The sequence below is a fragment of the Scyliorhinus canicula genome, chromosome 9 (assembly GCF_902713615.1).
Source record: "Scyliorhinus canicula chromosome 9, sScyCan1.1, whole genome shotgun sequence".
In the NCBI taxonomy this organism is placed as follows: domain Eukaryota; kingdom Metazoa; phylum Chordata; class Chondrichthyes; order Carcharhiniformes; family Scyliorhinidae; genus Scyliorhinus; species Scyliorhinus canicula.
Window position 1 is genome coordinate 79,076,113 of NC_052154.1, and position 13,151 is coordinate 79,089,263.

At 45.7% G+C, this 13,151-nt stretch overlaps 1 protein-coding gene across 1 annotated transcript in view; it reads right to left on the reverse strand.

The window, feature by feature from the left end:
- LOC119970981 (testis, prostate and placenta-expressed protein-like) overlaps window positions 1-12,692 on the reverse strand; it is a 32,442-nt gene extending 19,750 nt beyond the window's left edge. The window contains exons 1-3 of the mRNA XM_038806093.1: window positions 12,460-12,692; window positions 6,329-6,390; window positions 2,620-2,815 (exon numbers count right to left, since the gene is read on the reverse strand). Coding sequence (XP_038662021.1) covers window positions 2,620-2,815; window positions 6,329-6,390; window positions 12,460-12,649 — 448 coding nt within the window. The 5' untranslated portion in view covers window positions 12,650-12,692. The remainder of the gene's footprint in view (window positions 1-2,619; window positions 2,816-6,328; window positions 6,391-12,459) is intronic.
- Window positions 12,693-13,151: the final 459 nt, after the last annotated feature.

Here is a 13,151-nt window from a genome sequence, read left to right on the forward strand (position 1 = left end):
TTTAGGACTGAGATGAAGAGAAATTTCTTCACTCAAAGTGTCATGAATCTTTGGAATTCTCTACCCCAGATGGTAGTGTACGCCGATTTGTGGACTATATTTGAGGCTGGAAGAGACAAATATTTGGTTTTCTTAAATGGGGAGCAGGCAGGTAAGTTGAGTTGAAGCCCAAGATCAGCCATCATCGTGCTGAATGGCAGAACAGGTTCAATGGGTCATATGGTGCACTCCTGCTCCTATCTCTTTTCTTCTTCGGTGTACATGCTGACTGCATTCAATAAAATACATAGCCTTTTGTATTATTTCAGATATGTTAACAATTGTAATGCAATATAAGTGTCTATGTCATTAATATTAAGTACAGACTTCAATGATATATTGGAAAATGCCTGCAGGTCTATGAAGAGAAATCAGAGATGACATCAGTTGTGTATTCTTGCCAGAAAGCAATTCTGAGGATGAGCACACACCAGAAGTGTCATAACTTGTGTTATCAGTTTGCATATACCGACTGTCCTGTGGAGAATTGCCACCATTTTCTGTTCTTATTTATGATTTTCAGAAACCAGAGTTTTCTTACTTTAATTTAATTTGATAATGCATAGCTACTGATTGATTGTCATGACTACAATCTTAGCCTTTTTATTGCTAGAGGTAATAACTCGTACTGAGATGTGACTGAACAGGTACAGAAGTCCACCATACCCAAAGTGCCTATTTTCACATTTAAGCAGTCAGCGAGTTACACATGGGCACATTGGCAAACCTGAGCTCATAATCATCCAGCCTCTACAAACAGTGTATTTTCCAGCTGGATTCACTGGACAGCGATCAGGAGTGGGAACTCTGGCTGTTTTTTCACCCTTCTCCTGGACCACAACATTAAAGCCAACTTGAACTGTGATCAGAAAACTCAGCGCATACCCAGGATGCACAGAGACTTACTATAGATCTGTGAAAATAACACAGGTATATTCAACTTGCGTTTATTTAGCGCCTTTGCAATAGCAATGCATCCCAACATTCATCCTGAAAGGCAATGAACAAAAAGTCAAGGAAGGATTAAGCAAAGTGACTAAAGGCTTGCCAGAGATAGTGGGGTTCAAGGAGAGTCTTGAAAGAAGATAGGGTGGTGGGAAATGGAGAGGCAAGAGTTTGAGGCCAGAGGAGCTAAAAGTGAAGCCACCAATGGTGAGATAAATGAAGGTCAATGTACAGTAGAGGAAAGGAATGTTTATGGGGAAGCATTATAAGGTAGGATGGGTTTCAGCAGAGAACATGGGCAAAGTAAGGGTGGACCAATGTTTCTAAAGTTGCAGTATGGAGTCATCTAGTTAAAATTAGATTCAGAACATCAAACAATGGCACAGTGGGTAGCACTGTTGCCTTACAGTGTCAGAGACCCGGGTTCGATTCCTGGCTTGAGCCACTGTCTGTGCAGAGTCTGCACGTTCTCCCCATTATCCGGGTGCTCCGGTTTCCTCCCACAAGTCCCGAAAGACGTTCTGTTAGGTAATTTGGGCATTCTGAATTTTTCTCCGTGTACCCGAACAGGCTCCGGAATGTGGCGACTAGGGGCTATTCACAGTCACTTAATTGCAGTGTTAATGTACGCCTACTTCTGACAATAAAGATTTTAAAAACGAAATTTGCAAATAGCGGCCAAGGAGGATGATGGAATTAGTGTTGAGGATAAGTAGTATGTATCTGTTGTCAAGGATTTTGGGCTTAGTATTTTCAATAATATTTAGCTGGAGCTAAATATGGTTTATAAGTACAATTGGATGACGAACAAACTGTTTGATAATTCACAGGCACTGGAGAGTCACAAGAAGTTGGAAAGAGGTAGTGTTGGGCGTTGCCACCATATAATCCATCACAGTGGTTAGCAATGCTGCCTAACCACTACCCAATGGGACCTTGCCGTTTATCCTGCGGGGGGGGCGGCCTGGTTTGGGGGGGGGGGGAACTGACCTCGGGGGGAGGGTCCTCCACGGTGCCCTGGCCCGCGATCGGGGCCTACCGATCGGCGGGCTGGCTTGTTCTGGTGGGGGGCCTATGTTCCTCCATGCCAGGCCCCTGTAGCTCTCCGCCAAGTTGCGCCAGGGCCTGTGCGGAGAAGGAAACCCATGCGCATGCTCAAATTCGCGCCAGCCATAGCACGCATGCGCAGACCTACGGCGCCCGTTCTGACTCTGGTATCGGCAGCTGGAGCTGCGTGCGTCGCTCTAGTGCCGTGCTGGCCCCCCTGTGCGGTGCAGGATCGCTGATCCTAGGGGCCTGTTGACGCCGTCATAAAATGCAACGGCGTTTACGACGGCGTCAACACATCCTCAGGATCAGAGAATACCGCCCATGATCTCCAATGAAAAAAAGATAAAATTCCTTCAATGGCCAGTCAAAAAATACTAAAATGTGACAGCGGTTTAAAGTTGGTTACAATTTTGTGCCATGATGTATTGGCAATAAAGCTGGCGAAAGTAAGATAACAGGAAAAAATTTGAGCTTCTCAGTATTCCCCTTACTGTGGTACCAATAAGATGTAAACAGATCGCCAGTTTTAAACATTTGCAAAACAGCAAAAAAGTGCCAATGGAACAACTGTACCAAAACTCTCACCTTTGAAGTCCCTTCTGGGAAGCACAAATTCCCCACACTGCGATACAAAATGAGACCAGTCCTTTGAGGCCTTAGTGATCAAAGGCTTGTAGTGGCTCCAGGGTTTCTCGATGTGAATGCTGGGAATCGCATATCGCTTTCCATCGGGAGAAAACTTGTCACTTGCACTCAGCGATCCTCCGGCATGGCTAAACAACTGGGCAGACCAGGGATCACAATTATAAAGGTTACCCGGTAGAAGGGAATGTCGTTTCACATTGTTTTATGTTTTTCACTTTTTAACATTATTTCCTCCCTTTGTAGAAACTGCTGCCTGATTGCTCCCCTGAACGAGAATGATGGGTGGATGGACATCTCCCTCTAAGATCTCCATAAAAGTGCCCCTATAAGTGAATGCTATGAGTGAAGCACATGGAGCTCTCACTCTTATTCTCACCAGTGCCAGCCATGGCTCAGTGTAAGCAGTGTTGCCGGGGAGGTGGGAGGGTTTAGTCTTACCACAACACGACTGAAGGAGTGCACCGCACTGTTGGAGGTACCACCTTTCGAATAATCATGTCTCCCCTCAGATGAATATCTAAAGATTCCACAGCACTATTCTGAAGGAGAGCAGGGAAGCTGGCTGCAGTGTCCTGGCTGATATATCATAAAATATTATAGGAAGGGGGTCATTTGGCCGATCAAGTTTGCACTGACCCTCCAAAAGAGCACCCTAACCTGGGCCCACTCCCCTGCCCTATCCCTCGTAACCCCACCTAACCGTTAGACACTAAGGGGCAATTTAGCGTAGTCAATCCACCTAACCTGCACATCTTTGGACTGCGGGAGGAAACTGGGGCACCCGGTCTGAATCTAACCCAGGTCCCTGGCGCAGTGAGGCACCAGTGCTAACCACTGTGCTACTGTGCGCCCCCCCCCATATAGACATATCATTCAACAAATCTCATTAAAAGATATTCTATTGTCATTATCACGTTGCTGCTTTTTGGACTGAGCTGTGCACAAATGAGCTGCTGCTTTTCCCATATTACAACAGCACTCCATTTGCTAAAGTGCTTTGGAATATCCTGAGGCCGTGAAAGGTGGTTGAAACAGAGACCAGGAACAATTTCAAAAGGAAATTGAATTGACACTTGAGAGAAATGAATTCATCATGTTATGCCGGATAGAGCAGGTTTGTAACAGATAGAGTTATCACAACACAGAAGAAGGTCATTCAGCCCATCAAGTCGATGTGGTTCTTAGTGGAGCAATCCCATTTGTCCAACGAGTCTATACCAGTTCTGTATTCTGAAATCCAGTCAGTTCCATTCCCTACTCGATCCCGTGTAACGCTATGAATTTATTTCCCTCAAGTGCCAATCCAATTTCCTTTTGAAATTTTTCATTGTCTCTGTTTCCATCACCCTCATAGGCAGAGAGTTCCAGGTCATTATCACTTGCTGTGTTCTTTCTCACATCCCTCCTGCATATCTTTCCCAAACCTGAAATCTGCATCTCTAGTCCTTGCATCATCAGCTAATGGAAACAGCTTTTCCTTATCTCCACCATGTTTAAACCTATTATAATCTTGTACACAGAATCAAATCTCCCCTCGATCTCCTTTGCTCTGTCTGCTTCTAGAACAATCCCAACTTCTCCAACCTAACCTTACACCCAATATCTCTCATCCCTGGAACAATTCTGTTAGTATTATAATGAAACTGCACAGCAGTAGCAGTAAAATAAAGTGAACAAAATATTATAGGATGCGGGATGACCAGCAACAGGTAGAAATCTGCCTAGAGACAGCAGCAGACAATATTCGAAAGGCCCCGTCTCTTCCAATAACAAGAAAGCCAATTAGATAGTAATCAGGTGTAGCATCATAGAATCATTACAGTGCAGGAGGCCATTCGGCCCATCGGGTCTGCACCGACCTACTCAAGGAACACCCCACCATATCCCCGTAACCCAATAACCCCACCTAATCTTTTGAATACTAAGGGGGTAATTTAGCATAGCCAATCCACCTAACCTGCATATCTTTGGACTGTGGGAGGAAAATAGAACACCCGGAGGAAACCCACACAGACACGGGGAGAATGTAAAATCTCCACACAGACAGTGACTCAAAGTGGGAATTGAACCGAATCCCTGGCGCTGTGAGGCAGCAGTGCTAACCACTGTGCCACCTTGCCATCCCTGTGAATAGTTTATGAGGAGAAACAGATTATAGATGATTGGGAACATCCATAAGGTATACATATGATCATGTATAGTCAAGGAAGTTGATAGCGGCAGACAGCCAAATATACAGGAGGCATAATGAAATGAAAATGAAAATCACTTATTGTCACAAGTAGGCTTCAAATGAAGTTACTGTGAAAAGCCCCTAGTCGCCTATTCCGACGCCTGTTCGGGGAGGCTGTTACGGGAATTGAACTGTGCTGCTGGCTTGTCTTGGTCTGCTTTAAAAGCCAGCTATTTAGCCCAGTGTGCTAAACCAGCCCCCTAATCAAAGAGGAACAAAGGTATAATGACCCAACCCTGAGAAGCCAGGAAGGCAGTTAAAATCAAGCAGTCTCACAAAGCTGACGAGCCAGTTTCTAGCCACCAAACTTTTTTAAACATCTTCACCGGAGCAGGAAAAGATGTTTCCCAGACTTGAGTATCATCCATGTATTGTGTTGGAACTATAAGCTGGCTATGGGGGAGTCTTACGGAATTCAGGTATCAGAATGGTATTTTGGAACAAGCGGTAAGTTCTATATAAACTGTGTGTGTGTTTAGTAATTCATACACCTTAATTGCATTAGAGGAGCGTAGTCCTGTTCTTGTGCATTTGTCTTTACTTTAATAAATAGTTTTTAATGATTGTTACACAATGACTGGGCTGTTTATTCTCCCTGGAGTTTCACTTGTCCTCTCACACCAATGCAAAACAAAACTATGCACCCCCATGAGCTGTTCCAAATTGCGATCCTCACAGATAACATCACTGTGCTTCATGACAGTAATCTTCTGCACTCTATCAGAATCCTCACATCCTTACTAAAGTGTAGTGACCTGAACTGGACATCCACTCTGTAAAGTCTGTGGGCAGGATTCTCTGATCCCGGGCTGAGTCGGAGAATTGCCGGGAGGGGGTGCGATTCACGCGATGCCGGACTGCCGATTCTCCGGTGACCGAGAATCGATGCCATTGGCGCCGGCGCGGTCGGTGCGGCGCTGGTCGGGGGCCACTCTACATTCGCATGTGGTCCTACCCGGTGGGACTAAGGCATTCATCCAGCGGGGGGAGGGGGGTGGCCTGGTGGGAGGGGGGTCTATTGATCAGCGGGCCGGCCTCTCCTGGTGGGGGCCTCTTTTACTCCGCACAGGGCCCCTGTAGCTCTACTCCATGTTGCGTTGGGGCCAGCGCGGAGAAGGCAACTAGCGCGCATGCGCGAGTTCGCGCCGGTCGCAGCATGCATGCGCAGACCCGCGCTGCCCGTTTGACACTGGTATCGGCAGCTGGAGCTGCGTGAGTCACTCCAGTGCCGTACTGGCCCCTGTGGGGCGCAGGATCCTGGGGGCCTGGTGACGCTGTCGTAAAACGCGACGCCATTTACGACGGCGTCAACACCTAACCTCAGGATCAGAAAACCCCACCCTTTATTCTTCATGATTAACTGCTACTACCTGGATTCCACATGCTCAACATGGATTCAAAATTAAAATCACTCACCAGTGCTGCATGGTTTTGTTTGGGATGGTCAAATAGGGTAAAGGAAGTATTTGTGAAATCATCTGGAAAAAAAAACAAAATCAGTACTCAGAATGCTTGGTCCCAGACCATCTTCAACATCTACAGAGCATATTAAGAGGAACAAAGGATCAACTAACAGTTCAGTTAGTCCTGTGGCGTCCTTTTATGTGAGAGCTATTTGCACTGAGGCAGGCACAGTGAAGGGGGTGAATTAAGCTTCAGTTCCACCCCACTCTGTGCCAATTTAAACCACATTGAGATGGTGTCACATCTTGGGGCTTCGGTATGTTTGGCAGTCTCCTGAGTTGTACTTCCATTCTGCATCGATAGACACCCACAAACACCATCTATTAACATTATACTGAATAGTTTATCTGTCATCTTGGGTGGTCATTTTACTATTGGGGGAGCAGAGTAAGTTTGCTGACGTTTTCTATATTTTGGCTTATGTTTCATCAAGCTACATCTTAACATGTATATAATGTTCAGGCAATTGACATTTTGCTCACAGGGTACTTTGCACATTGTACCCATCTGATCTCTTAAATTCCTACCAGGTTAGAGTCCAACAGGTTTGTTTCAAATCACTAGCTTTCGGAGCACTGCTCCTTCCTCAGATTCACCTGAGGAACGAGCAGTGCTCCGGAAGCTAGTGATTTGAAACAAACCTGTTGGACTTTAACCTGGTGTTGTAAGACTTCTTACTGTGCTCACCCCAGTCCAACGCCGGCATCTCCACATCTTAAATTCCTGAGGACTGAGGACTCTCCTTGGCCTGCACTTGGGGAAGGGCTTTGCCCAGGACTACAGACTCATAAGATTGCCCTTTAAATATCTGACGATCTTCATATTTGGTCATATTATTTTCCAGAAGCCTGTTTTATGTCTTCTAGACGATTGAAAAACAGAACTGTATTTATGGGCAACTTTTGCTTGTTGAAGAGTTTGAATTCCCTTCCACTTATGGCATCTGTTGCCAGTGCAAGGTTTTTCTGAGGCAAGCACGGCACAGATTAGATACGAATCTCTGTTTTCTACGCCAACAGCCCTTGTGGCTGATCACATATGTTATGATCACAACTTCTGCTCAATGCAGCTACTCTGCAGCAGACACATATACAGCATCCTTTAAAGCACAATCCTATCTGTTGGGCTGTACGAAAAACAGAAAATGGTAGAAAAACTCTGACAGCATCTGTGGAGAGAGAAACAGAGTTAATTTTCTAAGTCCAATATGACTCTTCTTTGATCCTGCCTCCCCTTACTCTCATTTCCCCCCCTGTTTCCTGAGGTATCTCCTCATTGAGTTCTCACACAGCCCCTTGCTCCCTCTTTTGCCATCTCGACTTTGCCGTGTTGAGGATGTTATCTTTTCCTTCTCCAGTCTCTAAGCCTCTAGATTTTTGTCCCTCCCTCCATCAACCTTCCCGGTTACACCCCTTTCTGCTTCCTCTCTTCTCCGTCCCACTTTTCCTCTTTCCCATCTTTCTCCTTCTCAGCTTTCCAGTGTTGCCAACTGTGATTAAAATGTATTCCTGGAGGTTTCATCACATGACTTTCTCCACACGCCAGCCATTTGTCAGCCAACTCATCCATCCTCGTATTGTCAACAATTTTATATCTGGTGGAAAGAAATGTTCAAAGAATCTAACAAAAAACACAATCTTTAAAAAATATCTCTATGATTTCTCTCTAGGATTGCACAGAGAAGTGCCCTGAGTGCACCTTATGTAACGCCTGGAGAGTTAGATAAGGTGGTTAAGAAGGCATATGGGATACTTGCCTTTATCAGCCAAGGCAGATAATAAGAGCCATGGAGGTTATGATGGAGCTATATAAAACGCTTATTAGGCTGAAGTTTGTGTGTCTTTCTGATCGCCACACTACAGGAAGGATATGATTGCACAAGGGAGGGTGCAGAGGAGATTCACCAGAATGTTGCCTGGGCTGGAGCGTTTCAGCTATGAAAAGAAGAGGCTGGCAAGGCTGGGGTTGTTTTCCTTCAAGTAGGGAAGGCTGAACATAGAACATTACAGCGCAGTACAGGCCCTTCGGCCCTCGATGTTGCGCCAACCTCTGAAACTACTCTAAAGCCCATCTACACTATTCCCTTATCCATATGTTTATCCAATGACCATTTAAATGCCCTTAATGTCGGCGAGTCCACTACTGTTGCAGGCAGGGCATTCCATGCCCTTACTACTCTCTGAGTAAAGAACCTACCTCTGACATCTGTCCTCTCTCTATCTCCCCTCAATCTAAAGCTATGTCCCCTCATGCTAGCCATCACCAGCCGAGGAAAAAGGCTCTCACTGTCCACGCTATCTAATCCTCTGTTCATTTTGTATGCCTCCATTAAGTCCCTCTTAACCTTCTTCTCTCTAATGAAAACAGCCTTAAGTCTCTCAACCTTTCCTCATAAGATCTTTCCTCCATACCAGGCAACATCCTGGTAAATCTCCTCTGCACCCTTTCCAATGCTTCCACATCCTTCCTATAATGCGGCGACCAGAACTGCACGCAATACTCCAAATGCGGCCGCATCAGAGTGTTGTACAGCTGCAACATGACCTCATGGCTCCGAATCTCAATCCCTCTACCAATAAAAACCACCGTATGCCTTCTTACAACCCTATCAACCTGGGTGGCAACTTTCAGGGATCTATGTACGTGGACACCAAGATCTCTCTGCTCATCCACACTACCAAGAATCTTACCATTAGCCCAGTACGCTGTATTCCTGTTACTCCTTCCAAAATGAATCACCTCACACTTTTCTGCATTAAACTCCATTTCCCATCTCTCAGTCCAGCTCTTGCAGCTCATCTATGTCCCTCTGTATCCTGTAACATCCTTCCGCACTGTCAACAACTCCACCGACTTTAGTGTCATCTGCAAATTTACTCACCCATCCTTCTACGCCCTCCTCCAGGTCATTTATAAAAATAACAAACAGCAATGGCCCCAAAACAGATCCTTGTGGTACATCACTAGTAACTGAACTCCAGGCTGAACATTTCCCATCAACCACCACCCTCTGTCTTCTTACAGCTAGCCAATTTCTGATACAAAAATGCTAAATCACCCTGGAACCCATGCCTCTGTATTTTCTGCAATAGCCTACCGTAGGGAACCTTGTCAAATGCATTACTGAAATCCATATATACAACATCAACTGCTTTACCCTCATCCACCTGTTTGGTCACCTCAAAGAACTCAATAAGATTTGTGAGGCATGACCTACCCTTCACAAAACCGTGTTGACTATCTCGAATCAAATTATTCCTTTCTAGATGATTATAAATCCTATCTCTTATAAACCTTTCCAAGACTTTGCCCACAACAGAAGTAAGGCTCACTGGTCTATAGTTACCGGGGTTGTCTCTACTCCCCTTCTTGAACAAGGGGACAACATTTGCTATCCTCCAGTCTTCTGGCACTATTCCTGTAGACAATGATGACATAAAGATCAAAGCCAAAGACTCAGCAATCTCCTCCCTAGCTTCCCAGAGAATCCTAGGATAAATCCCATCCGGCCCAGGGGACTTATCTATTTTCACACTTTCCAGAATTGCTAACACCTCCTCCTTATGAACCTCAAGCCCTTCTAGTCTAGTAGCCTGTATCTCAGTATTCTCCTCGACAACATTGTCTTTTTCCTGCGTGAATGCTGATGAAAAATATTGATTTAGCACCTCTCCTATCTCTTCAGACTCCACGCACAACTTCCTACTACTGTCCTTGACTAGCCCTACTCTTACCCTAGTCATTCTTTTATTCCTGACATATCTAAAGAAAGCTTTAGGGTTATCCTTGATCCTACCTGCCAAAGAATTCTCATGTCCCCTCCTGGCTCTTCTTATCTCTCTCCCTGAAGGATCCTTCCTAGCTAACTTGTAACTCTCAAGCGCCCTAACTGAACCCTCACATCTCATCTTTACATAAGCCTCCTTCTTCCTCTTGACAAGTGATTCAACTACTTTAGTTAACCACGGTTCCCTCGCTCGACCACTTCCTCCCTGCCTGACAGGTACATACTTGTCAAGGACACGCAGTAGCTGTTCCTTGAACGAGCTCCACATTTCAATTGTGCCCATCCCCTGAAGTTTCCTTCCCCAACCTATACATCCTAAGTCTTGCCTCATTGCATCATAATTGCCTTTCCCCCAGCTATAACTCTTCCCCTGCGATATATACCTATCTCTTTCCATCGCTAAAGTAAACGTAACTGAATTGTGGTCACTATCACCAAAGTGTTCACCTACCTCCAAATCTAACACCTGTCCTGGTTCATTACCCAGTACCAAATCCAATACGGCCTCGCCTCTTGTTGGCCTATCTACATACTGCATCAGGAAACCCTCCTGCACACATTGGACAAAAACGGATCCATCTAAAGTACTCGAACTATAGTGTTTCCAGTCAATATTTGGAAAGTTAAAGTCCCCCATAACAACTACCCTGTTATTTTCGCTCCTATCCAGAATCATCTTTCCTCTACATCTCTGGAACTTTTCGGAGGCCTATAGAAAACTCCCAATAGGGTGACCTCTCCTTTCCTGTTTCTAACCTCAGCCCATATTACCTCAGTAGACGAGTTCTCATCAAACGTCCTTTCTGCCACCTTAATACTGTCCTTGACAAACAATGCCACCCCTCCCCCTCTTTTACCACCTTCCCTGAGCTTACTGAAATATCTAAACCCCGGAACCTGCAACAGCCATTCCTGTCCCTGCTCTAGCCATGTCTCTGAAATGGCCACAACGTCAAAGTCCCATGTACCAACCTATGCTGCAAGTTCATCCATCTTATTCCGGATGCTCCTGGCGTTGAAGTAGACACACTTTAAACCACCTTCCTGCCTGCCTGTACACTCCTGCAACCTTGAAACCTTACGCATGACCTCACTACTCTCAACCTGGAGAGTACAATTCAGGTTCCCAACCCCCTGCTGAATTAGTTTAAACCCTCCCGAGTTGTTGAAATTTCCCGCTGCCTCAGGAAGGCAGACAGCATTGTCAGAGATCTCTCCCACCCAGTCTTTGCCCTCTTCCAGACCCTTCCATAAGGCAGAAGATACAGAAGTCTGAAGGCCCGCACATCCAGACATAGGAACAGATTCTTCCCCACAGCTACTAGAATCCTCAACGATTCTCCCTGGGACTGATCTGTTCCCTGTAAGAACACTATTCACGATGCTCTATGCTGCTCTTGCTCATGTATTGCTTTGTTTGGCCCGTGTTCTGCATTGTAACCAATCACTGTTTGTTGATGTACCATTTGTCCATGTACTCTGTTGATTATTCTTTTGTCTACTATGTACGTACTGTGTATGTTGCCTTGGCCACAGGAAAATACTTTTCACTGTACTTTGGTGCTGTGGTAAACACCACTGGTTATACACTACGTGTATTACGGTACTGCCACTGTACTCCAGCCAATACAGTAAACTCCGGCCTGCTGGCTCCACCCAGGCACTGTAGGTGCTGTATAAAAGTGCGCCCTCTCCTGCGCTGCATCCATTCTGGTTCCAGCTGCAGGAGGCTTAACATCTAGTGCAATAAAGCCTCAATAGTTCACCATTTTGTCTTGTGGTTATTGATGGTACATTAGGTACATGTGACAATAAATATCCATCCATCGATCATTCAGGGTTCAAGAACCAGGGAGAGTAGATTTAAGGTAAGGGTCAGGAGATTTAGAGGGGATTTGAGGAAACGCTTTCACCAAGAGGGTGATGGGAATCTGGGAGTCACTGCCTGAAAGGGTGGCAGGAACCCTCACAACTTTTAAGAAGCATTTAGAGGAGCACTTTAAACACCATAGCATACAAGGTTCTGACCAAGTGCTGGAAAATAAGATTAGAATAGATAGGTGCTTAATGACTGGTGCCCATAGGATGGGCCAAAGGGCCTCTTTTTGTGCTGTAAAAACTCTGTGGAGACATCAGGTTAATCCTGGAGGGTTGGCAACCCTACTTGAGCTTCCCCTCCTTCTCCCCTCCTCTCCCTTGTGCACCTTCCTTCTTTCCTCCCTTTCCAGATCCTCCTCTCTCTCTCTCTCTCTCTCTGGTCTGTCCCACCTCTCTCACCGGCTCCAGCCTCTGTTACCTGTGCTGCACATGGTTGTGTTCCGGCTGTGATCGCCCGGCAGCTTGCTCATTTCATCGTCCATTTGCATGCGGCGCAGGGAGGGCAGGTCAGGCCGATACAGGCCTGTTTTCCGGGCGGCCAGACTAACCCGCTGCGGAGGTGTCTGCGCCCCCTGCCCCTCGTACTCATGTCCCTCCATTTTATGCATCTGGATGCACGGCCGTGTCCAGACTCTGAGCCAAACATCTACTCACTCATCACCTCCACTGAGTTGTATCCAAGTTACTTAGTTACTTAGCAACCGAGTAGCCCTCACTGTTACCTCGTTAGTGACCCTGTTCATTTAACAGGCAGCCAAGAATCTGAATTTCTCAACCCAAAAGAGTATCCAATTTTTCAATTAGTAGCTCCTCCAATTCATTTTTAAGTTTTATTTCAGATTTCACCAGTTGATAATTAATTTTTCAGCAGGGCCTTCCAAACCTTCGACCTCAGCTAACTGGAAGGACAAGAGCAGCAGATCTGTGGAGACACCACCACCAGCAAGTTCCCCTCCAAGCCACATGTCATCCTGACTTGGAACTATATTGTCCTTCCTTCGCTGTGGCTGGGTCAAAATCCTGGAATCCCTTTGTAACAGCACTGTGAATGTACTTACACCATTGTGGTAGTCACCACTGTTTTATTGTTGTATTGTATATATTGTATAT